Source organism: Carassius gibelio, chromosome A25 (genome assembly GCF_023724105.1).
Source record: "Carassius gibelio isolate Cgi1373 ecotype wild population from Czech Republic chromosome A25, carGib1.2-hapl.c, whole genome shotgun sequence".
In the NCBI taxonomy this organism is placed as follows: Eukaryota; Metazoa; Chordata; class Actinopteri; order Cypriniformes; family Cyprinidae; genus Carassius; species Carassius gibelio.
In genome coordinates, this window is record NC_068395.1 from 1708203 (window position 1) to 1734228 (window position 26026).

A 26026-nucleotide genomic window follows, 5' to 3' on the forward strand; every position below is an offset into this window, starting at 1 on the left:
GAAAACCTGTGAAGCGGAAAGCTGCATGTTTGTTAGAAATAAATCCAACATCAAGGCGTTTAAACCGGCGCTTTCTGCTGAAATAGTTATCTCATCTGAATCAGGAGAGAAATATGCTCAGATCAAGCACCGTTTACTGGAGAAAACGGTCCAAAACATTTGAAAACAAATATGTGAGTGGATTTTGATGTGAGAGAACAACAGGAGATGGACTTCATCACTGGAGAAATCTTTATTATGGACTCATATTTTGGCCAGAAGCAACGGTTTCAAGTTAAAACATCCCAAAGATGGATTGTGTTGTTCTAGCATCACAAGATATTTACTGAAGGACTGGATTACTTGTGATGTTTTTATCAGATGTTTAGACTCATTCTGACGGCACCTATTCACATCCATTGGTGAGCAAGTGATGCAATGCTACATTTCTCCAAATCTGATCACATTTTCTTTTATTTGTCATGGCACGCGGCTGTAGTTGCTTTATCTCAGAGCTCTCCACACTGACAGACTTGTTTTATTCTGGTCAGTCAGATTAAGCTTGGATTGGGGTTTTACGCTCTATAAACCGCCTGCAAGACACAAATAGCAAGCTATGTTTTAAAATAAATCAGAGGATGAACACAAGGGACAAACTGTTGTTAATTAGGAAACGGAACAATAGATCACTCAAAAATATTTTTTTATATGTCCTCACCCGCAGACCATGCAAGATGTAGATGAGTTTGTTTCTTCATCAGATTTGGATTAATTCAGCATTGCATCACTTGCTCATCAATGGATCCTCTGCAGTGAATGGGTGCCGTCAGAATGAGAGTCTAAACAGCTGATAAAAACATCACAATAATCCACAGCACTCCAGTCCATCAGTTAATGTGCATGAAGCCAAAATCTGCTTGTTTGCAAGAAACTAATTAATAATTAATCAGATCAAGCACTGTTTGTTGATGAAGCACTGTTAGACATAATTACATAATATCCTATTATTAAGATTTGAAAAAAAAAAGCATGGAATAATTGAATGTGAATTGAACATACATTTACACAGTTCTTTATTCAGCAGATACTTCTATACAATGTGACTTAAAATGAAGTTAAACAATAAAAAAAAATCTAAATACAGAGATTTAAATAAAGAAAATAATCCTCGAGAATGAAAACATGTCTAACAGTGGACACATCAATAAAAACCAAGAATCGTTTTTGATTTTCTAACAAAAACAAGTTTTATTTGTGAAATATTAAGCCACAATCCCATCATGCCAGTGCAAACCCCCAGCGCTTCTGTGCTGAAGCCTGAAGTCCCAGAAAACACCTTCTGATCACCTTGGAATGTTTTCCTGTACATGTCATCCCACAACCTGACAAACACAAATACAACAAATATAATAAACAGAAATCATGTCCAGTCCGGGAAATTCAGGCACTGTAAATACAGTCATTTCAAGGATAATATATATCAACCGATCGAGTTACAGACAGAGTTTATATACTTAACTAAAACCATAAACAAACAAACAACAAAAAAAAAGAAAAAAAGGAAATCTTTTTATAAAAAAATAAAAAAGTTTTTTTTGTATTTTAAACTGGTGTACTAAAATACAACTGAATTAAAAATTAATAAAAAAATGACACACAAATGAAAAATAAAGACAAAACTAGTAAAACTTCACCAAAAATTAAAATACAAATGATAAATTAAAACTAATGTATGGAAGCCTGTTTCTCCTGTTTTTCTTAGATGTTAGCCAAAATCATCACAATTAAAAGAACCAAAGATTTAAACTACTTCAGTCTGTGTGCAGTGAATTTATTTAATACACAAGTTTCACAATTTGAGTTGAATTACTGAAATAAACCTTTCCTCAATATTCTAATTTATTGAGAAGCACCTGCATACACACACACACACACACACACACACACACACACACACACACACATATATATATATATAAGAATGTAATTCTAATATATACATTCAAAAGATGAATAAAAACTGTAATACATGGAAGCCTAAAATAAATAAATAAATAAAGGTAATTGCGACTTTTTACTTTTAGTTTTGAATGTTTTTCTTAGAGTTTGGTTTAAATCTCGGAATTTAATTGGTTTGTTTGTTTCTGGCGTGAAACCAAAAAAAATACATACAAAAGATAACTGTGAAACTTTTGTCCACAAATTCTAACTTTTTCTCCTCCCACCTGCACATTCATCTCTCACGATTCTGACTTCTTGTGTGATATAAACCCAGAGATGCATGAAGAAGTAGTTTGAACAGTGAGGCTGCAATTATCTTGATCCCATAAATGCAAAAAAAGTCACTCACTTTCAGACATAAATGCCGACCCACAGTAAGAGGAACAGAACGCCGAAGCCCATGAAGAGCGAAGCCACCAGAGAAATCAGCAGCTCTTTGTACAGATCTCGCGTGTACTTCGTGGACGTCACTTCATATCTGACCGAGAGTCAAGGATGCAAATATACAAACACCTTTTCAGCTTCAGTTTACAGTCATATTTCTGATTCCTAAAATGCAGTTCTGTTGGTAGAGAAGGATACACAAAGAACCAGGCGGTGAAGAACATGCCGATGGCCATCAGTACTACAGTGAGGTGAGGAAACACTGCAGGGTTCACTGGACTGGTGTATCTAGTCATGGCTTCCAGCTCCTGTACAGAAAACCAGTCACACACTTACTGAACATCTGACATCAGACACCTGGACATGTCCAACAATGTGCTAAACAACACATAACAGCTAGAAAACCAACAGTAAACATGACATCAAGAGGCTGGAAAGAACAGGCGTGTAAAAGTGCTGAACTGAAATTGATTACTGATAACTAAGAAACATCATTTATAAACAAATACGGTATGGTGTAACCTAAATTTAAATACTTCTCTCTGCATAACAACTATTGTATGTTCAGATCAAGTATCATGTATATATAAACATGTATATTATATTTTGTACAACGTTAATATCTGTCTGGAGTGCAAAGAAGGATTCAGCTAACTGTTGCTAACGGCTAAAGCTACCAAACTGAAGCAATTTAATAAGACAGATTCGATTAGAGAATATACTAGACGCGCTATTTAGAGATTCAAGTAATTTCTGGACTCTCTATAGTAATTTGCTGTAAAATCATGCGTAATTTACCATCGTGTGACAGGTGAAGACAAAATTTGTCAGACCGCAAAAGGAGCAAAACAGCCACGTAAGTGAAGAGTGACCGGAAGAGGAGTGACTCACAGCACAATACAAAATAAAAGTCTCAACGATCCATAGAACGACATTTATTTGTAAATAATATATATATTTTTTTAATTTATTTATGTATGTGGTTGTATTTTCATATGGCTCTAACACAAAGACGAATTTAAATTTAGTATCCAGAATTTTTATTTATGCATCATGCTTGCATGCATTTGTATTATGACATCAGTACACATACATGTCAAAAAAGTCAGACAAATTATGCAGACGAACTAAAAATAACGATTATGTATCAATATACAACAGAGGCTTTCAGAAAGCTCAGAGAAAGAATTGGAAATGAAAAAATGTATCATAAACACAATAGTGAATAAACAGTTTTTAATATTTTAGGTCTTACAGGGCTTATGTCAATAAAGATAATAAAAATAAGAAAATATTTTTGTGTCAGTGATAAACGGTATGTTTCACCCCCCAAAAAAAGATATTTTAAAAAGTAATGTTTTTAATCAAATTTGTTATGATTAACAGAGAACAAGCTAATCATAAATGTAGGTCAAACATGCTATGAAACGAATCTAATGACGAGTAAAAAGAACAGAAATAAAGGAGAAATAAAGGTTGTACATAATGAAATATGAGTTATAACAAATAATAAAAACCAAACTGAATTCTCACAAGAACATTTAGAAGAGTTTTCATATATTACAGAGTTTTAAATGCCACAGATAACATTAGAAGAACAATATTTACAGTGCATAGTTTGCAAGTGCTTCCACAAGAGGCTGGTTTATTCATGACAGAATATGTGATGCTCCCAATGATTTTTTAAAAATAGCCATATATTAGATTTCTAAAGATCATTTCAAATGTTTAATACTCAGAATCAGTATCATGCATTAGTATGGCATTATGGAAATTTTAGTGCACAAAATTTTTAGTTAACACTCCTGGTTCTCTTCTTGATTTGACCACAGCTAACACAATCACATATTACCCAGCCGTACAAAGACTACATTATGGCTTTCCTTACTGCTTTAAAATATTCAAACAGTATCTAGTACATCAAAATGTATGGTATACAAGGATAAGAAACAAACAAAGACAGTAAGACTCTTAATATGGTGTTGAAATGTACATAGTCCTGGATTACATGAAAGTCATTTTTCTTCTTGAAAGACTGATATTAGTTTTGTTGTTTAGAAACACTGAAAGTTTAGGAAATTGTCTGACAAAACCTGTGAAAAACAACAGGGATCCGCTCTAATTTTGAACACAATCATTAGTTATGGCTTAAAGCATAGTACGCAGAGCAGCATACTACGTGAATTCAAAACAATGCATTAAAAATGAAAGAATATACACTGTAAAAGAAGGAAAAGGAAATAATAAAATAAAGTAAAAACTCAATTTGCAGTGTTTCCTGACAGGTGTTTAAGATCCAGTGTTTGCTGTCGGTTCCAGTGAGAAGTCTATCCAGTTTAACAGAGACATCCAGTGACTTTTAGACAAATCCAGTAGTTGCTTTTATGGCTCCTGCTTTATTTTTATACACTGCTTTCTTTATATCTGTATCTTAACTGTTTCTCTCCAGTGAATGCGACAGCAGAACTGAGGCCTTTAACATAAAGACTCTGCCTGTTTATTATTAATGCTAAAATCCTTCATAGTGTTCGACAGCAGTTATGAGGAGTTTAACAAAAAATGAGGTAAACAACCTAATTTGTGTCTCATTAATAATGAGCTGGTGCAGTTAAAGCCATATCCAGTGTATAAATAGTCAGAGACCAAGAAAAATAAAAAGACTTGCATGCAGATGGTTCACTGTAAAGACTTGCATTAAGAATGAAAATGAATGCTTCTTGGCAGATTTGGAGAAATTTAGCATTAGCCATCAGAACGAGAGATTTCTTGCCAAAATATCGTTCTGATGGCTATGAATCCATAATAACAATTCATCTAGTGATAAAGTCCTGTTGTTGTCTTACATCAAAATCCAGAGAGATATTTGTTTAGAATGGTTTTCAATTGTAAACGGTGCCTGATCTGTGCATATTTCTCTCCCGATTCAGATGATACAATTTCTTAACTGAAGAAAGCATTATTATGAATTATGGACTCATATTTTAGCTGGAAGCGATGGTTTGACATTAAAAGGATGTATTTGTTACATTAACTGATGGACTGGAGTGGTGTGGATTATTGTGATGTTTTTATCAGCTGTTTGGACTCTCATTCTGACGGCACCCATTCACTGCAGAAGATCCATTGGTGAGCAAGTGATTTCTCCATATCAGTTCTTAATGAAGAAAAAACTCATCTACACTTTGCATGGCCTAAGGGTGAGTAAATTTTCAGCAAATTAAAATTTTGGGGTGACCTATTGCTTCAAGATTCAAAAACACATACAATTTAATGGCATTTAAAGGAAATGCGAATAATGTGCATTGCTGAATCATGCACAAAAGCAAGTTTTAAGAGGGTAAATTTGGTCCTTTTAGATTTCATGTTGACTGCAAGAGCATTTTATGATATTACAGTCAATTTCACATAAAGACAGAGAGAAGCAGAGAGAAAAGACTGCAGAGTGTGAACTCCACCCAAAAGTCATGAACTGGTACCTGTTTATATTACATCTTGGCAAATCAAAAAGACAATGAATATATAAATGTTTGTGTGTATGTGTGCAAGTGTGTATATAAGCAGTAATATATAATCAAGGTTAAGGCTGAGTGATCTCTGAATAATTTTTTTTTTAATGCTAATTTTGTTTTCATCTTGCACAAATATGCCTAGAACAAACAGAGATAAGATGTCTTCATCAGCTCACTCAGATAAAACAGTCTTTGAATCTCTGGCGGTGATACGAGTGGACAGAGGAGAAGTTGAAGCTGAATATCATGAATCTTGAAGCTGCTTAGCATGTGCTTTGAATGAGGAAACTGTACTCAGAGCACTGCGAGGACACATCGCCATCTTCATTGCTACATCCCGTTTGACTCTGTAAACAGAGAGAACAATGGTTAACTTATCATCAATGAAACACAGAGTCTTAACCATGCACAATAAAAATGCATGGCAGATCTTTTTCTAATAATACTGTGAAGTCTGATTCATTTTTGTGAACTGATTCTTTTGCACATTCCATGTGAATCAAGCAGTCATTTCTGGTTGGTGTCTGGTCAGGACACATTGAAAGAGCAAGAGATGAACCGTCATGTTTGAAGCTCACTCACTGAATGTGACACTCGAAAATAGTAGGTGACCTCTTGAAAAGGCGTAACAGGAAGTGACCACAGGTGGCTGGTCCCCTGTCAGAAAAGAGGTTTGCATGTTACAAGAGATTTGCAAAGTGCAACATCATAATAAACGGGGACCAGTAATCTCACCGCTGTATAAGCGCTCCGCTCTAGTGAGAAAGAAGCTTCTGGTTGATTTGGACAAAGTCGCCCCCTGGTGGCTCCACACTGCCACACCCAGACCTCGGAGGAGGAGCTTAAAGGACAACAAGAGATCTAAGATGAGTCAGAAGGGCATCAGGGGCGATTCTAGGGTCAGAGGATATTCGGGATTATCCCAGACATCTGTGTTGTGTCTGAGGATATCCACTGATAAAAAAAAATTCACCCTTAGGCCATCTTAAAGTTTGTTTCGTCATCAGAACAGGTTTGGAGAAATTTAGCATTACATCACTTGCTCATCAGTGGATCCTCTGCAGTGAATGGGTGCCGTCAGAATTAAGGAAGTGGAAGTAAGGAGGAAGTGTTATTATGGACTCGTATTTTGGACAGTTAAAATGTCTTGATGGATTTGTTTCTTATAAACAGTTTTTGCTTCAAAAGATGTTTACTGATGGACTGGTGTGGATTATTGTGATGTTTTATTCAGCTGTTTGGACTCTCATTCTGACGGCACCCATTCACTGCAGAGGATCCAAGTGATGGCTCATTTTGTGAACTATTCCTTTTAGGCCTAATTTCTTATAAAACAATTCTCAATATTACTGGAGCAAAAGCCTAAAACTGTGTTTATACTCACATCATGTGCAGAGTAACGGAAGACATAGATGAGTTTCTGTCTCCATTTAGAAACAGAGTGAAGCTGCAAACGAATAAAACGCATCAGCTCAGAAGCCTGAAACATCAGTATAATGTCAGTGAGATATTATACAATCTGAACACACACCTGCAGCTCTCAGACGAGGAACAATCAAGCGTTCTGATCTCCTGATCCATCTCCACAATGTGAAGTTTGCTTAGACATGCTGCTGGATTTCCACCTGTGTGTAAAACAAACATTAAAAATTCATAATTTATTTGTGCTGATTTTGATGGAAATATAAGATTAAACAATGTTATGATGGTATAAATAAATATTTAATCTCACAGGAAAATAAATACTTATAAAAAAATCTAATACCTTCTATTATTAGAGTAATTAAATTTAATCTATTGAATCTTTTCAATTAGTTAAATCATTGTTTATTTCACTTAAACATATTTACGCCAGTCTATGTGAGTCATGTTTCATATATTAATTATATTTTTATATATGTCGGTATATAATGCTATTTATTATCATGCATTATGTTGATAAATGTAACTGGCTAGATTTGTACTATATTTTTCTTCTTGATTTTAACAGCTGCTTTGATTGAAAAAAAAAAATCACAGACATTGCAGAGAAAATACAGATATTAACTATTGTCAAAGGCAGGTTTATAAATGTAATTAAATATAAAAATGGAACAATAAAAAATATAATTAATAAATATTTTCAAAATGTAAAAGAAATAGTTTATTTTTAAGAGTAAAATAATTTAAAGCTACTCTGCAATGTTTTAAAAAGGTGATGATTTTTTTTCAAAGTAAATAAGTATATTAACTATAGTTATGATTTATTACTATAGTAATGATAATTAATTATAAAAAGCAATTCAATCTGATTGAAAATAGTTTTCAAAAATTTCAATTAAATGTAATGCATAGTTTTACTTAAATAAAGATCTATATTTATATATATATGTGTGTGTGTGTCTGTACCCTGTGTGTTGATACTGCGCTGTCTGCGGGACGGTGGCTGTTGTCCACCAGGCAAGCGTTTGGTTGCTCCGCTCAGCTCTGGAGACTGAGGCGGCCGTTTGCTTTTACTGAGGAACAGAGGAGAAGACGTGTGACTCAGGCGGTTCTTGTTCCGGCTGTCTTTGTCCAGTAAGCGAGACTTTGCCTTCTTGTTAATCGTGGCCTGGGTGGGAACGCCAGTGCTGGAGTCTGAGAGAGAGAGAGAGAAACTATACTGTATAATATGAAAGGAAGGTTTGAATGAGCTCTTTTTGTATTCAATCCAACAAAAAAAGCAGTACAGAGAAGCTTTGATAAGATAATATGACAAGACATCACCGAGTGTCAGTTTACTGATTCATTAATTCAATCATTCATCAAAATGATTTATTGATTCAACCTGAAAGAGAATTCGCAACTCATTTTACTCAAATAATGTGATGCACTTTTCTGAGTGAAACACTGGTCTTTTTAAACAAATGTAGAGTAAGACATGGAATAAAAAAGTAGTTCAATTTCAAGATCAAGGCATAATTGATAATTCTTTACTTGAATGCATTATTAAAGTATTCATAATGTGCATTAAAATGCATTGTATATTTTCTTTGCATTGTATTACTTAAGTTAGAACGAATTATCATTTTTGCAGATTTGTTACATCGAATATACTTTCTAAAGGTGTAGCAATTAGAATATAAATATTATAATGTATAACATTTATTGTTTAGATTCTACAGTGCATTATAAGGTGTATTTCAAGGCATAATAATGCATTTAAATACTTCTTTAATGCATTACGTATAAAAGCTTCACGTAAAGTGTTACGAAGTCATTTGTTTGAAACTGCTCTGATGGCTATCAATTCACAAACTTTCAGTTTGCCAAAAGTTGTCATTTGTCTGGTGACATTGTTGTCATACCGGGAGTGGATTGGTTGTTGCCTGGCAACAGACTGATAGTGGCTGATTGGTTGGTTGAGGCAGGTGTTGAATGATGACTGGACAACGATGGCGAGGTGGAGTCTGTAAACAGATGATGAATGTCTATCAAACTAATCATCACAACATGCAAATACCACGTGCATTGTTTGAGTGTTTTCTGGCACCTGGTGAGAGAGTGGATGTGGTCACTCTGACAGAGGAGAAAGAAGTCTGAAGAGCCGAACCCACGGCAGAACGAGACCTGCCGAGACAAAGAGAGAAATGATCATATCAGAAAGAAAAAAAAGACTTAATTATCTCAGTTGTTTCTTCCAGATTAAATGAAAATAAATGGCTCAATCTTTGCTTAGATTTGCCAAGATACCAGATCAAAAGTCAGAGATCTCAATATGAACCCAAACATTTCTCATCAATCCTCATTTTTCTCCTAAAGGATACTTTGAAATGAGTCTTTCTTTGAAAATATGACTCTATTTTAATCAAACTAATGCAAGCTTGGTGAACATAACACATGCTTCTCGAAAACCTCTGAGCAATACAATTTTCCTTTTTTGGAAAACGTAGGACTGGAAATCTTTCCGTGCTGTATGGGAAGATGAAGTGATAGAGAAACAGAGAGAAAGGAAGTGGACAGCATACCACAGACAAAAGGATGGACAGAATGTGACGGTTGCAGTGAGGAAGGGCGTCCACGAGACGAAGAGAAGGCAGCGGGACGCAGAGCTACAAACGACTCTGAGAGAAATGAGCAGCAGATCAAACGAGAGCATACAGAAATAAAGAGAAAGAGCTCTGAGCATGACGTGGTGACGCTGGTACATACCCCTCAACATCACTTATGCTTCCACGACGTTGAAGATTGAGCACATAGAGGATGGACATGGAGATGACACTACAGAACAGATGATAATGTGCATGAAACACTCAAAATATTCAGTCTATTGTTTGGGGAGAATGATTCCCTCCCTCACCTGAAGGTCATTATGATGACCAGCGCCAGGATGGTGCCCTGCATGAATCTGTGACTCAGGCAGCTCTGCTCCGGGTCGGACCGCTGCAGAAACAACAACAATCATCTCATCTCATCCCATCCAATTCTATTCCATCCCAGTCCAAATTATTCTATTCTATTACATTCCTCTCATCATATACCACCGGTTCTGTGCAAATCCTATTCTTTATACTTGTATTCATATCCTATTCTATTAATCTATCCCATTCCATCTGATTCTATTCGATCCTATATGATTTTATTCCATTCCATTTGATTCTATACTACCCAATTTGATTCTGCTTTATTCCATATAGGATTCTATCCCATTCAGTATAATTCTACTCCATTCCCCATGATTTATTTCATATTCTATATGATTCTATTCTATTCCATGATATTCTATCCCATTCAATATGATTATATCTCATCCTACATGATTCTATTGCATTCAATATGATTCTTTCATTTCCAATATGATTAGTCACACAATAAACATCCTATTATTCAAGTATAATTTTAGTAACTGTTTTTATGAAAATCAACAATCTCAACACTGATGTTGTTTTTTTTCACCTGCAATGAGATATATAACATCACATCTCATTTCATTCCATTCGATCATTGTTTTTAACATATTAATATTTTATTAAAGTGGAAGTCTGTTTTTCAATCATACCTTGCTTCCTGGCTTAGCTGTTTTTTTCTTGAGTGGTCCACTTCCTGTTCTGCTAAAATAGCTTCCTGATTGGCTAAAAAAAAAGAGAGCATATTTCTTCAGACATTCTAAATTTGAAAGTACTCGAACTGATGCATGTGTGAGTGCATGGCTTCATAAACACACACCTGACGGTTCCCCCGCTGACCGTGCTCTTCATGCTGTCTAGTCGGCGCAGCTTTGCCAGCTTTCGGCTCCAGCGTTCAAGTTCGTCAATGCGAGTCTCCAGATTATCAGTGAGTTTGCAGAGCTCCTTCACTGCTCCCACGTTCTCCATAAAGATCCGCTCCTGCAGAATCAAACACACACATGAGAGCGAGGCAGGGAGACTGTGTGTGCATCTGTAAGAATGTGTTTGTGTGCTCATACTTTATTGACCACCAGTAGATTAGGGATGGTCTCTCCGTTAGCACACACCACGTCTCCTCCCTCCTTCACAGCCTCCGGCAGAATCTGCTGGACCTCCTGAGCGATGACCCCTGTAACACACACACACACACACACACAACCTGTTAGCTGGACACACTAAGTTTCTGTTAACCACTAGTTTTATAGTCCTAACTACTAAATAGTGACTTTAATGTAATCATCCTTTACAAAATATTCTGTACTGGTCACATTTCACCCCATTTTTTGAAAACAGGGTATCTTCACATTTTTTAACAGCAAATTTAATGACTTTTAAGACCTTTTTAAGTCCTCTAAAAGGAAAATTTAAGACTTTATCTAAACAAAAAAAAAGGGAAATGTTCAGTCCGACAACACAGATTGATGTGGCGAAGCATTAGTGTGGCACAACTCATCACATCCACGCTCAAGACAGGTCAAAGGGGCGCGAAAACTTTTATACCAAGTACTGATTGACCTTACAACCCTGACATGGTTGACTATGTATAAACTATCAGCCTTTAAGGTACTTCAGGTAATTTCTAAATTCTGGCCCCTCATAGCAGTTTGAAAAAGACATGGAAGACAGCCCCAGGACATTACAAAAGCCCATTTCATCATACTTGATCTAAATTATGGTTAAATGTTGCTGCCTAATAGCCTTGAGCTGGGTTTGGGGGTTCTCCCCCAAGAAAATGTTGTTCAGGGTCTGATTAGTGTTTTCTATGTCATTTCAGACACAGATAAATGCAAGCACATTCAATAATCTATGCATAGACCTAATGAATGACAGACAATTGTAGGAAAGATCAGGATCAGAAATTTATTGCATGTTCCAGTTGTAGGAGATCCATGACTTTCCAATTTACTGTGGATACATCCATTGACACAGAAAGCAGGTTCCTTAAATTAAGTTCCTTGGTGCCCTCCTGAAATTATAAAAAAATAAAATCAAAACAAAGTCCACCTCAAGAATGATAACATTTTCATTCATGTTCACTCAGATTAAATGTATGCATTTAGCAGACGCTTTTATCCAAAGCGATTTACAGTGCATTCAGGCTATCAATTTTTACATATCATGTGTTCCCGGGGAATTGAACCCCCAAACTTGCTTGCTTGCTAGATCAGTGCTCTACCAGTTGAGCTACAGGAACACTAGATTAGATGGTTTGTCTAAAGTAGTGATTCTCAAACTGTGGTCTGGGGACCACTGGACGTATGCCAGATTACCAAGGAGGGTCTGTGAGCAAAAGTCATCAACCAAAATGACTGACATGGACTGTGACACCGTTGAACATTTCCAATTCACTTCTCATGACTTGTTTTCTAATCATGCACATTATTAGCAGGTGAAGTTAGCCATGGTTTCAGAAGACTAAAATGGCCTACATTTTTACATGCATTAGGGATGATCATTAAGCCAAATATGTCAAGTTTTTTTTATTTTATTTTTTTTCTATTGGCTAAGTGGTCCTTGATTTGAAAGAAAAAATGTTTGAGAAACAAGTTAAGCCATAATAGTGAATGCTCACAAATTGGGCCTATGTGATAGGGTTCAGTGTCAACGTTGTTAACCTAAAATTGAGAAGCACAAAACAGATATGTGGAGTCTAACCCTGAACTGGGCTACATTATTTAATTCAATTCAATTTTACTTTTCACATTAAAAAAAATGCAAGAAGCATAATGCATATTGAATGCTTTATATAATAAAGTTATTTACAGCACTGCCTTCCATCCATAATGAAGTAGTCCTATGCCTAGATGTCACCCACCCACAACATTTTTTTAACTGATTGGCTGGGACAATATATCGATGCATTTTGAATCGAGAAATTATTCTGGATCGATTCCAATTTTTCTGAATGCATCGCGATTCTCTCTCGAATCAATTCTTAGTTTAGTTTTTAACAGCAGATGCCACTGCATGATTTATATGCCTTACACACACCACTTGAACCTACTATAAAATAATAATTAATACAGTTCGAAAAGGTTGAAGCGAAGTACAAGGGTGTTTGCAGTGGGGCATTTACATTAATCTCGCGTCATAAAAGCAATATATCAATTACATAATCAGACTCAGCAGAACGCACGAGCGCTCTTCGTCGTGAGCATTTGAGTGTTCGGTTAAAAACTAGCCTAGAGCGCAATGTGCAAAAACTAAGCTCAGAATCAATTCACAATGCATTCAGAAAAATTTAAATCAATCCAAGAATTGTGACGCATCGATATATTGTCCCAAATATTCATTAGGAAATAACAAAAACACATGAAGCATTTTAACATATTCAAATAATTTTAAATGTTACTTTTAGAGTCTTACCTTAAAGTGCTACAGCAAGTCTTCTGCCGTTGAGGGGCTCAAAAACTGAGAACCAAGATAGCGAGACCTGACAATCGTGGTCTTGTCCATGTCCACAGCTTTATCGTCTTTGCCCATGCTTGCGATTTCGCAAACTGCCGTGGTGGCGAACCATCAACGCAACGCGTTCATCAATCACTTACTCGTATGTCGCCTATGGAATGATGCAGGTTGCACCCACGAAGTGCTGCCCCCAAATGTTACGCTGGTCAAATTGCGGTTGAAAAAATAAATAAAAATGACGAGTCGGACATGAAATTTAAGATCCCACATGAAATTTAAGACATTCATATGGAAAATTCCAGGATTCAAGACATTTTCAGACCTTAAAAATCGAAAATTGTATTTAAGACATTTCAAGACTTTTTAAGGACCCGCGGGGACCCTGGAAAAGGAGAAAATAAAAAATCATTAACAAACTAAAACTTTAAAAATAAATGTTTTTCATAATTGAAATTGTATAATTGTAAAATAAAATCTAAATATTATTAGTATTTTTTTTTTACTAAAATGACTAAAACTAAAAAACAAAGAAAAATGAAGCCAAATAGAACAAAATACCTGAAAACTGAAAATATAAAAATAAAAATCGAATTCAAAAGAGTACTATAAACAATACTAAAATAAAGACTTATTTTGCATTAATTTCAGTAAAACTATTTTTAATTTTTTTCAATTTAACATCATTTTCATCACAGCCAAGCATATTTTCACCAACACGAGTTGTCATTACCGTCCAGATACAGTGATGACACATTTAGTTTTATTTTAATTTTGGGGTGTAATATCACCCCGATCGGGAATTTAAACTGGGATTGATCTGTGGGGACAGTACCAGTCTCAGAAGTGGCATCAATGCCCACGGTGGCTGCAAACTCAGGCTTATACTGATAGTGCACCAGCCTCATTTGGGAAATCCTCCTCAGGTTATCAGTGGTGTCCACCTGGAGAAAGAGAGAAAAAGAATGAGAGATACCTGTGGACTGTAAATGAATAAACGAATGCAGCTTAATTATTACAATATGAAAACATGACATTTGTGCCATTAAAAATGTTTGTATAGTGGTCCAATGTTCTTAATTGTCAAAACGGTCCTATAGCATGTGTAAAGAGAGATATGCACACACATACCTCCTTCACATTCTCCTTGGCTCTAATATCAGAAGGGTGCACAAGGGAACCCATGACCTTCACATTGCCATGGATAACCAGAGCCTCATCCGGCCGGTCTGTATTGATGCCCACCCGGCCGTGATGATACACCGAGTCCTGCAGCTGCCCTCTCTGCCACAACACTTCACTGTCACTCTCAAACTGACCCGGGTTAGACGCCTGAGAGACAGAGAAACAAAGAAGGAAAGACAGGATTAAGTAACAGAACAATGATTTAAGTAACCGGCTGAGAAGGGAAGGTGTTACTGCAAATTCAATTGCCTTACACGTAAAGCTTCAAATAAATATTTCGCACACAATTAAGATTGATGATGTCTTCAGAAGTTTTATTTCTCAATTAGAATAAACATTTAACAAATGGCATCGCAGAAACTATTACTAAGACAAAAGTAAATCAAATGCAAATGCAAATGCAACAAGTAATAGTGATAGGTCAGAGATGGATGGCACACAGAAACAAGTTGTGATTGGAGGAGGTCGATCAGACAGATCTGACCAGACTGACAGCGGTTACCCTGACGATGATCCTCTCGGAGACTTGAGCCGCCACAGTGTAGCTCTGACTGTGACAATGAGCCTGAAGAGCAACCACCAGCATGAAGTACCTACACCAAATACACATGCAAGCGTTTTTAATGAAAAATCATTAGAGGGATATTCTGTGTTATTTTCATCTTGTGGTATATCAGTATCGACGGTATTTGGAGAAATGTAGCATTGCATCACTTGCTCCCCAATGGATCCTCTGTAGTGAATGGGTGCCGTCAGAATGAGAGTTCAAATAGCTGATAAAAACATCACAAGTAATCCACTCCAGTCCATCGATTAACGTTTTGTGAATTGGAAAGCTGTTTTTTTAAGAAACAAATCCATCATCCACATTTTAACTTCAAACCATTGCTTCTGACCAAAACATGAGTCCATAATCAACAAAAATGCTTCCTCCAGTGAAAAAAAACAATCCCTGTTGTCCTCTCACATCAAAATAGACTGACATATTCGTTAAGATCTCTTTTGGACTGTTTTTGCTTGTCAACTTTGGTTGACTTGTGCATATTTCTCTCCTGATTCAGACGATATGTTTTTTTTTTTTCATGGGATAAATCAATATTATGGATAGAGGTTTGTATGGATTTTACTCCACAAGTCTTTAACTGATGGACTGGAGTGGTGTGGATTATTGTGATGTTTTTATCAACTGTTTAAACTCTCATTCTGACGGCACCCATACACTTCCAAATCTCCAAACACATTTACATCTTGGATGGCCTGAGGGGGCAAAAAAAGTTGTAAATAAACCTAGTTAGGATTATTTTATCATGGTTATATTTCATACCTCTGGTCGGGGTTCGGCTTGCCTTTCTTTCTCATGTTATTAGCTGTGGTCTCACTGAAATGGAGACGTCCCACCGTTACTTTGGTCACCTGCTCCGGCGGCAATGTCACTCTATAAAACAAATAGTTTACATTTATGTCACAGGCCACCTCAAATCCACACTCTTAACACATAATATTAGTAAATATGGTGTAAAACTTACAACACTGGTTTAAAAGGTCTTTTGCTCCGGTCAGACTGTGACTGTTCCACATTAATGGACTGATTCATCGCTTCCAGCTGGAAGACACACAGATAAAACATGCTAGAACAGGTAAGAGTTTATAGACAGTAGTGAAATGTTTTCTGGTTGTTTGGCTCACCTTGACCCCATTGAGTTTCAGGTAAAAGCATTCAATGGGCTGTAGCCCCTCACTGGTCTTGACATATTTGGGATCTCCTGGCATCCCGATGTACACGGTCACTTGGAAGTGGTTCTTCTTCTGACACACAAATGCATCATCAGCCAGGGAGAAGTTAAACCCCTTATCTGCATCCACCCTATATGTAGGCATCGGACTGGAGAGGCAGAAAGAGAAAACTAAAATTGCATGAAGAAGAGAGGGGTTGTAAAATATCTTTGTTACATCTATAAGAGGGAAAAATACCTAAATGAAAGTATATTATGATTTTTTTCTAATATTATTTAGATGATTTTAAAGATGATTTAGATACATTTTAAGATTACTGTCAAAAACAATATCAGTATCAAAATCTATTTCTAAATATATATATATTAATGTATTATATGTTATATATAAAATCATATAATATTTAAAATACATGTTAATTATTATAACTAATAATGATTAATTATCTAGTTTATTTTTAGAAATAACTATTAAATAAATGAAAGTGATTACATTCAATCTATGTACTACAATAGTTCGGTGGTGTACATATTTATTTTTTAATTTTTTTACATGATCTGTTGACACAAAAAATATTTAATATTTAAGTTTAGTAATGAATATTGATGTCATTGATTTTCTGTTAACTAAAATAAAATACAAATGTAATCGTATATATATATTACTATCAATGTTTTCAAAATAACTTTTACTGTTATTTTTATATTACAATTATATATATATATACACACACACACACACACATTCAATTATGTAAAATATAATAAATAAAATATTTTTATTTTATGAATAATTATTAACATAAATTTTTATTATTTTGTAAAATCCACAAGTTTTTTGTATGTAAATGTATAAAAATGTATGTAGAAATGAATTTTCATATGAAATTATTTTTATTCATCACAACAATTACAGAATGACCCATGTTCTAAGTTCTAAAAAGACTATATGGTGGTTCAAAACTTAAAGTCATGCCACTTGTGCTTGCTCTTTCTCTCTCTGTTCATCCTCATTCCTCTTGTAAGCCAGATCTCTGCTCTCGCTCTCACTCCTACACGCTGCTCACCTCATAGGAATTCCCTGGCCTCTGCCATCTCTCTCTCTTCTGGTTCTTTTAGTACAGCCTGATACCTCCCTCCCTATACCCCATTAAATCCCAAACACACACTCTCGCCCTCAATGCATTTCTCATGGCTTTGTCATAAATCTAAATGCAGAGCTGGATAACTCCAAGGCAGCACCCACAGTTCTTTTCCACTGGAGTCGTATAATGTAGTCCATTTGTTCTGCTGGTGCGGCTGCCACTTTATACACTGGTAGTTTGGATCCAGGTATGAGTTTTCTGCATCCTGCATTAAACCTGTGAAAGCATGGACACGTTTACGTCATGTAGTTCTGAAAATGCAGTTGTGTTGAGGTATCTGTGTGTGTGTTTATGTGCACCTGGCTCTTGTTTGATGATGCCTGTGAGGATCTGAGAGTTGAGAGTGCTGTTGGGAGAGTCTGAATGTTTTCTCTTCTTTGTTGGATGCACGGGAATCCCACTGGAGAAACACAGAGCATTTATTTGTTGATGTGGAAAAGAAATAATTTTTAAGTCCCCTGAGCAATGAAAGAGCAACCACTAAGCAATACAATGTTTCTCTGGTTCTCTCTCTTACTCTGGTCCTTGTGGATGTTGTAGGAGTTGATGAAGCATCTGACTCTGTTGCATGTCTCCGCCCCCGCTGCTGGCTGGACCAATCGAATACTGTGAGATCATAGGCTCTGGCTTAAGGTACATGTCCCGGTGCATGCTGGGATAGTGGGGGTGTGTAGGGAGAGGAGGAGGACTGGTCATGTGACACATGTTCTCGGGCGTCATTGTCCTGAGCATGTGTGGATCTAATGTGGAAATTAATAAACAGGCATTCAGTTACATTTAATATTTCATAACATTTATGCATACGTTCTTATTCTTCCCCCTCTACACATTTACTGAAAATATATTTAAAATTCTGAAAGAATAACGAAACAACGTTCTGTGTATGTTGTTGGTTGGTGGACTGAACTAACCGTTGGCTTGCTGGGGTGAATATGGCTCTGAGCTGGAGTCAGGAGGGGACTCGGGTAGCGTTCTGCAAAAACAATAACATTAAATACATTTTATATGCATTAAACACATGCCAGCATGAGTGTCTGGTTGCCCTGCAGCTGCAAGGTACTCTGGGTGGGTTTTAATGTGCTGCTTTGTTTATTAGATCACAGCTTTCCTCAACAAGACTCGTGTTTTAATTAGAAACCAATCAGAAAGCTCACTAACAACATAGCTGCTGCCTTCTTTTGGGCAACTGTATAAAACGGCATTAGTGATTGCTAAGTGTGTAAAGATGTATTTGGTACAGGTCTTTCAGTTCGGTACGCATGTGTAATGAACAAATACAGTGTTGTTTTAACCGCTGCATGAGGTTAACATCATTGGAAACTTCCAGTTTTACAAAGTATTACTTTTGATATGAAACAAAGTCTCATCTTTCAAATAGATTTTCAGAAAATTCAAACAATAAATTATGTTTTTGATGCTATTTTTACCAACAAATACAAATTGTATAAGTTAGAAGTAGATGTGCAATTTACATGTTTGCATCATTTTTTTAAGCTGAGTGTTGATTATTTTGTTTAAAAATAAATAGCAATTAAATTTAAATGTGGGCTTTGTTGTTAATTGTAACCCTGTACTAATGTAAAAGAGCTCCCTAGTTTAAATCAGAATCTGAGGTAGATTTCTATCCCTAAACAAAATGTAAATACACGTTAAAACCGAGGCATGTAGCGAAGCATCATGTTTGTGTACCGTTACACCCCTAGTGATTGCACAACTCCTCACAGGTTATCAGGCCTGACCCGTTGCGTCTCAGCACTTAGTCCCAGTTCACTCCTCCGTCTGTCTTACTCAGCCTTTATTTGAGCTGCGGAGGGTTATCTGAGGTCATTCAAGATAAAGAGGCGGGGCATATCAAAAGGGGTGGGGCAAACTATTTGACGGACTATGATTCTGAAATTGTGATGAAACGGCATTTGCTTACAGTAGCTTGCAACTATTTTACAGTATCATTAATTGGTAGCCAATTTGTATGAATTTGTATCTCTTCATATTGTTCTGCTTATGTCCACTGAGGGTTAGATTTAAGGGTGAATATTTTTTCTAAAAAGCAAATTGTAAAAACATTGTGCTTTCTCATGATAAGTTTGAATCTATTCTACTCAAATTTGACGTACTATGATTCTTGTTGTGATGAAACTGTGCTTTATCGCCCAAGACAATTTATAACTATTTTATGTTATCGTGAAGTGGTGTTTTATACACATGAATTTGTATGTTTTTTTATGACTCTCCGGGCACTTTCTCTTAGAGCCTTCAGCAAACTTCCAAGCCGATTATATTCATATATATAAATTAATAAATTATTATTAATATATCTCAACAATTTAATGCTAATCTAAATTGAAATGCTATTTTTTTAAATAAAGAAAGTACAATAAATGAAACATAATAATTATAATAATAAATATTTTTAGATTTTACTTGTTTTAATCATGCAACTTTGTTGTAAAATAATAAATATTAAATTATTCTATGAATCTGTACGTTTTAGTACGTTCTGCTTATTACCCACTGACAGTTAGCTTTACAAATGGACCTATATGCTTTTTTTTTTTTTTTTTCTGATAAATCTGTTATAAATTCATTCAGAATGTTCTCATTAGAAAATTGTGGCCATAAAAGCAAAAATACAGCAAAAGGTAAAAAAAAAAAATATATATATAGAATGTGAAAAATCCATCTGTCGACACATTTGCTCCTTTCTGCTGTCTCTTTCTCTTACCCCGGGGCGTACTGTCCGCGGTGGTCTGGTTTGACGTGTGTCTGTTGGTGTTGGGGTGTTTGGCTCTGCTGTTGCCCCAGACAGGGGTAGTTCTGTCTGAGGTGGCTCAGTGGGGGTGGAGGTGGATAGGGGTTTTGGCAGGGCTGGGGCAGAGACAGGACGGTGCCCTGGCGCAGGGGAATGGGTGGGCTCACGCCACACCCTACCCCCCCTGAAGAGGATGCCCCGGCCTGGGGCGAGGGATACTGAGGTCCTGGGGTGCTGTGGACCTCTGTGAAACAACTAGAGGAGAAAAAACATGATTTATTATCATCAAAATAAGCACAACATCAGAAAAAATTAGGTTTACTGAGTGGTACAAGCTGTTTCCAGATTCTTACATATCAGTGCTGTCGTCCTCTTTGCTGATGTATTCCTCCAAGATACTCGTGTCAATGTTTGTTGGCTCCAAAGAGCTGTTAATATCATGACCTGCAAGGGAGAGAGAGGGAGAGAGAGAAACAGAAAGGTAGAAGAAGAGAGTGAGAGAGGAGGATGAGTATCGTGTTTCTACAGTGATAAAAAAAAAGTGTTTCAAAACACCTCTTATTCCAAATCCAACAAGAAAAGCTTTGTGTGGCTTGCAACACTTCTGATCACTTGTTTGATAGTTTAATAGCCAGATTGGTGAGGGATCACAGATGACTCACAGACAACTCAAAAGGAAGCTCACTTACGAAAAAGGTTTTCTTTTTTATACTGCATTAAAATATGGCTTTTCACTCTCCTCCCATCCATACCTCTCTATGTATCTGCCCCCTTTCTCTAGCTCTTTACCAAATCTCTCCAAATCTCCCCCACATGACCCATCGCTGTAATAACTCGAGTGCAACACCTGCAACAGGTCACTCTCACCCGGGCCGACTGACCCTGCACACTTAACCCAAATAAAGCACATTTTCTTTGATAATCTCTTGCATAATCGTTCTCTTTATGCATTGTATAATAGGCTATATTTAAAAAGAGGCATGTGCATGTTTTTGGGTTAATGAATTAAAATACAACAAATATATTAGGGATGCAATGATACAAATTTTTCAGAACTGGTCCGATCCGATACCAGAAATTCTATCGGCCAATTCTGATCTGATGCGATCTGATACAATACCAGTGCAGTTTTTAATCAATGCAGAAAAAATGGGTGCATAATAATTTTAGAAAAACATGAAACTAAACTGAAAAAAAAAAAACACACACACACACTTTTGCTTTGCAATCATACAATTATAACCTAAAATCATGATACTGAAATGACAAAGTGGTTTTGTTCCCCCTTTTTGTTCCTCAGTTGCTTTGGATTAAGTGCCCGCTAAATGCATAAATGTAAATGAGGAATGAATGCAATCACAGAAGTGCAAGTTTCAACAACAGGTAGCCTACAGATATGTGAATTACACAAAGAAAGCAAGGCAAGGCAGCAAAGGATGGAGAGAATGAGGGGAATCAGCCTCAAGGTCAGGCGGAGGTGTAGTCGGGTATGTAGAGACCCCCACTAAACCCCTCTCTTTCTCTCTTTGATAGATTAGGCCACTAACGAAGACGGAATGTGAAGAATTCCAGTGTTAGTGTTGGGAAAACTCTCTGGTCCACCAGCCTCCCACAGCCGAAGAGGGTTCACATCCCGCCCCAGTGGATATCCGACCTAGACAGCACCATTTACAGAAAGCCAACACAATCGTGACTCCCAAAAATATCCCAAAACAGTTTCCAATACCTTTTTATGGTGGCCAATTAACAGTTTTGACTTCTGATCCACCCGTGAAACGTCATGGATCATTTCTGTGGATGTGAGTTCATTTCTGTGGATCCATTTATATGCTGGTATCAGCCTGTCAGTGTATATTTACACCAGGAATAAACCAACAGTCGAACCAATCTCTTCTCATAAGCTATTTGAGTTATTGCAACTGTGCTTTAAAAAATAAATCTATATATGTTTGTAAAAAATGAGTGCTCTGCTGGTAAAACCAGCACTGATGTAATGTTTGGAGGTACAGCGGTTGAGCTCTTTATTCGGACAGTTTTATGAGTGTGCCAGCAAGGCAGGGAGATACAGAGAAGGATGATTTTACTAAATAAGATCCAGATGTTTCCATCCTCCTGTGTTAATCTGCCAGGCCAGCGCTGATAACGGCTGCAAGATTGACTGACGGGAATGAGAGAGGGGGAGAGAGTGAGAGGGCAATGTTGTAGGACAGAAAAAGAGAAGGAGGTGATTTTAACAAACAGAAGAGAAACACATGCTTTGTACTGTTTTGTAAATGCATCACCGAGGGGCCAAACTAAAACCACTCCCTTGAGAACTCATTAATCACAGTCAACTATATACCACACATCCCGTCCTCCATCTCTCTCTCCATCTCTCTTTACCTCCCTGTGTACTCTACACATACATATATGCCCTTGTTCTCTACATATTTGCCTGTGAAATTGATTATTGTATGCGAGATCTTATGCATGTTAATCATTAAGCTCTAATTCACACCAGAGTAAAGTATGATAGAGCGAAGTCCATTATATTATCAAACGGTAAACACCACCCACAATGCCCTGGGTTCCTCAGAAAGACCAAAACACACACACATCATCACTGTGATCAATACAGCATTCATTTGAGTATCCACACAGTTACAGAGGAAAACACTCACTCAATCATTGTCCTGATGAGAGAACTGTAAAATCAGACAAAACTTTGACCTGATATCGTCACAAGGCTCAAGAGAATCTAAAAATGAAAATACGTTTTCATTTTTTAATGACATTCAAATGTTTTATGTTTATGTTTTAGTTTATTTGTTTGATTTTGTCACTTTCATCATTGTTATTATTTTTAAACGTCTATACCGTTTTTAATGATCTTATTTCAGTTTTTTCAGTAATTTTCATTCAAGTAAAAACGAAATAAAAATAAGAAAAAATTTACAGAAAATTTGCCAAAATTTAAATTACTTGAATATATTTTATATTTAATTTAATTTTAGTTAAAGTTTATTTCAATTCATTGCTTTTTATGTTTTCAGATTTAAAACTGTAATTAACCTGCTTTTAACTGTTCAATACTGATATTAATATGTCCAAACCTGTGGTGTAATGTAAGGAATTAATAATACTTTGTTACAGTACTTAAGTATTTATTTGGGAGAATTTGTACTTTATATTTCTGTCAACTTTCATTTTTGCTCCACTATATTTCCAAATCAAAATACAATTTTATATACTTTTACTCCACAAAGCATATTTATTACTTACTATTAAAATGCATTTAGAATCATCAAAATTCAAAGCATTTTTTTTTTTTTGATTAGATTAGTTTCAACTTTATTATCATTGCACATTTTCAAGTTAGGCACATCAACCATAACTCCTTCAAAAACAGCCAGAAACCTTGGAGTTATGATTGATGATCAGCTGACTTTCTCAGACCACATTGTTAAAACTGTCCGATCCTGCAGTTTTGCTTTATTCAACATCAAGAAGATCAAGCCGTTTCTTTGGGAACACGCTGCACAACTTCTTGTTCAAGCTCTTGTTGTGTCCAGGCTGGACTATTGCAATGCTCTCTTGGCAGGTCTTCCAGCCAGTTCTATCAAACCTTTACAATTAATCCAGAACACGACAACAAGATTAATTTTTAATGAGCCGAATAGAATACACATCACACCTGTGTTTATCAGTTTGCACTGGCTCTGCACCCCTTTACCTAAATTCACAACTTCAGACTTGTGTGCCTCTAGAAGCTTGCGTTCTGCAAGTGAACGTTGCTTGGTTGTGCCATCCCAAAGAAGCACAGTCACTTTTACGGACTTTTAAATTAAATGTTCCTCCTGGTGCAATGACCTGCCCAACTCAATCCGAGTCCTTAGCCATCTTCAAGAATCGGCTTAAAACACATCTCTTCCATCTTTATTTGACCCTCTAACTTTAACACTCACTGTTCTTATTCTATTCTAAAAAAAAATCGAACTATCTTTCTAATCTTTTTGTATATCTGTTTTATTTTCATGTATTATACAATTATAAAAATAAAAAAGACCTCTAACAATAGCTTGCTCTTTTTCTATTCTATCTGTTTTTGTTTATTTATTATATAATGTAAAAGCCCTTGTCACGTGTACTGCGTTTAAGAAAACTGAGACTTGTTACAGCATTTGTATATCATTGCTCTTTTTTTGTTTTTGACTGCTTCTGTTATCCTCATTTGTAAGTCGCTTTGGATAAAACATGTACAGTGGGTACGGAAAGTATTCAGACCTCCTTACATTTTTCACTCTTTGTTATATTGCAGCCATTTGCTAGAATCATTTTAAGTTATTTTTTTTTCTTCAATGTACACACAGCACCCCATATTGAGAGAAAAACACAGAATTGTTGACATTTTTGCAGATTTATAAAAAAAATAAAAACTGGAATATCACATGGTCCTAAGTATTCAGACCCTTTGCTGTGACACTCATAAATTTAACTCAGGTCCTGTCCATTTCTTCTGATCATCCATGTTTGGGACAACCAGAACCCTTCTTAGAGCTGGCCGCCCGGCCAAACTGAGCTTTCGGGGGAGAAGAGCCTTGGTGAGAGAGGTAAAGAAGAACCCTAAGATCACTGTGGCTGAGCTCCAGAGATGCAGTCAGGAGATGGGAGAAAGTTGTAGAAAGTCACCCATCACTGCAGCCCTCCACCAGTCTGGGCTTTATGGCAGAGTGACCCGACGGAAGCCTCTCCTCAGTGCAAGACACATGAAAGCCCCCATGGAGTTTGCTAAAAAACACCTGAAGGACTCTGGTCTTTTGAGACCAAGATTGAACTTTATTGTCTTAATTCTAAGCGGTGTGTGTGGAGAAAACCAGGCACTGCTCATCACCTGTCATATACAGTCCCAACAGTGAAGCATGGTGGTGGCAGCTTCATGTGTGGGGTGTTTTTCAGCTGCAGGGACAGTACGACTGGTTGCAATCGAAAGAAAGATGAATGCAGCCAAGTACAGGGATATCCTGGACGAAAACCTTCTCCAGAGTGCTCAGGACCTCAGACTGGGCCGAAGGTTCACTTTCCAACAAGACAATGACCCTAAGCACACAGCTAAAATAATGAAGGAGTGGCTTCACAACAACTCCGTGACTGTTCTTGAATGGCCCAGCCAGAACCCTGACTTAAACCAAATTGAGCATCTATGGAGAGACCTGAAAAAGTCGGTCCACCAACGTTTACCATCCAACCTGACAGAACTGGAGAGGATCTGCAAGGAGGAACAGCAGAGGATCCCCAAATCCAGGTGTGAAAAACTTGTTGCATCGTTTCCTAAAAGACTCATGGCTGTATTAGATCAAAAGGGTGCTTCTACTAAAAACTTAACAAAGGGTCTGAATACTTAGGACCATGTGATATTTCAGTTTTTCATTTTTAATAAATGTGCAATAAAGTCAACAATTCTGTGTTTTTCTGTCAATATGGGGTGCTGTGTGTGCATTAATGAGGAAAAAAATGAACTTATATGATTTTAGAAAATGGCTCCAATATAACA

At 36.5% G+C, this 26026-nt stretch overlaps 2 protein-coding genes across 7 annotated transcripts in view; both read right to left on the minus strand.

Moving 5' to 3' along the window:
* Positions 1 to 445: 445 nt before the first annotated feature.
* Positions 446 to 3277, minus strand: LOC127947484 (transmembrane protein 258). Of its 2 annotated transcripts, XR_008151298.1 has the most exons (5): positions 3163 to 3277; positions 2563 to 2672; positions 2330 to 2458; positions 698 to 826; positions 446 to 572 (listed from the first exon to the last, which is right to left on the minus strand). XR_008151298.1 is itself a non-coding variant. In XM_052544642.1 (4 exons), exons 1-3 carry the CDS (start codon positions 3163 to 3165, stop codon positions 2332 to 2334), a joined length of 240 nt encoding a protein of 79 aa, XP_052400602.1. In that variant the 5' UTR covers positions 3166 to 3277; the 3' UTR covers positions 1201 to 1361; positions 2330 to 2331. The 2 variants fall into 2 exon arrangements, 1 of the variants encoding a protein (XP_052400602.1); XM_052544642.1 differs by lacking the exons at positions 446 to 572; positions 698 to 826 and adding an exon at positions 1201 to 1361.
* A 110-nt stretch (positions 3278 to 3387) lies between these two features.
* LOC127947258 (myelin regulatory factor) overlaps positions 3388 to 26026 on the minus strand; it is a 34414-nt gene continuing 11775 nt past the window's right edge. For 2 of the 5 annotated variants that reach the window (XM_052544253.1, XM_052544252.1), the window contains 26 exons: positions 20850 to 20940; positions 20470 to 20751; positions 18659 to 18720; positions 18265 to 18487; positions 18047 to 18147; positions 17849 to 17963; positions 16556 to 16751; positions 16396 to 16472; positions 16194 to 16304; positions 15363 to 15462; positions 14816 to 15016; positions 14520 to 14628; positions 11299 to 11408; positions 11058 to 11218; positions 10891 to 10963; positions 10192 to 10274; positions 10044 to 10112; positions 9860 to 9955; positions 9385 to 9461; positions 9200 to 9301; positions 8262 to 8489; positions 7405 to 7498; positions 7258 to 7320; positions 6609 to 6714; positions 6456 to 6530; positions 3388 to 6220 (listed from right to left, as the gene is read on the minus strand). In XM_052544253.1, coding sequence (XP_052400213.1) covers positions 6137 to 6220; positions 6456 to 6530; positions 6609 to 6714; positions 7258 to 7320; positions 7405 to 7498; positions 8262 to 8489; positions 9200 to 9301; positions 9385 to 9461; positions 9860 to 9955; positions 10044 to 10112; positions 10192 to 10274; positions 10891 to 10963; positions 11058 to 11218; positions 11299 to 11408; positions 14520 to 14628; positions 14816 to 15016; positions 15363 to 15462; positions 16194 to 16304; positions 16396 to 16472; positions 16556 to 16751; positions 17849 to 17963; positions 18047 to 18147; positions 18265 to 18487; positions 18659 to 18720; positions 20470 to 20751; positions 20850 to 20940 — 3089 coding nt within the window. In that variant the 3' untranslated portion in view covers positions 3388 to 6136. The remainder of the gene's footprint in view (positions 6221 to 6455; positions 6531 to 6608; positions 6715 to 7257; positions 7321 to 7404; positions 7499 to 8261; positions 8490 to 9199; positions 9302 to 9384; positions 9462 to 9859; positions 9956 to 10043; positions 10113 to 10191; positions 10275 to 10890; positions 10964 to 11057; positions 11219 to 11298; positions 11409 to 14519; positions 14629 to 14815; positions 15017 to 15362; positions 15463 to 16193; positions 16305 to 16395; positions 16473 to 16555; positions 16752 to 17848; positions 17964 to 18046; positions 18148 to 18264; positions 18488 to 18658; positions 18721 to 20469; positions 20752 to 20849; positions 20941 to 26026) is intronic. The other 3 variants (XM_052544254.1, XM_052544256.1, XM_052544255.1) reach the window with 3 other exon arrangements.

Excerpts from the sequence above, each read along its gene's own strand:
- LOC127947484 (XM_052544642.1), bottom strand. Across the intron at positions 2,459-2,562 it reads TTCACCGCCTGGTTCTTTGT|ATATGAAGTGACGTCCACGA; the intron begins GTATCCTTCTCT and ends ACTCTCGGTCAG.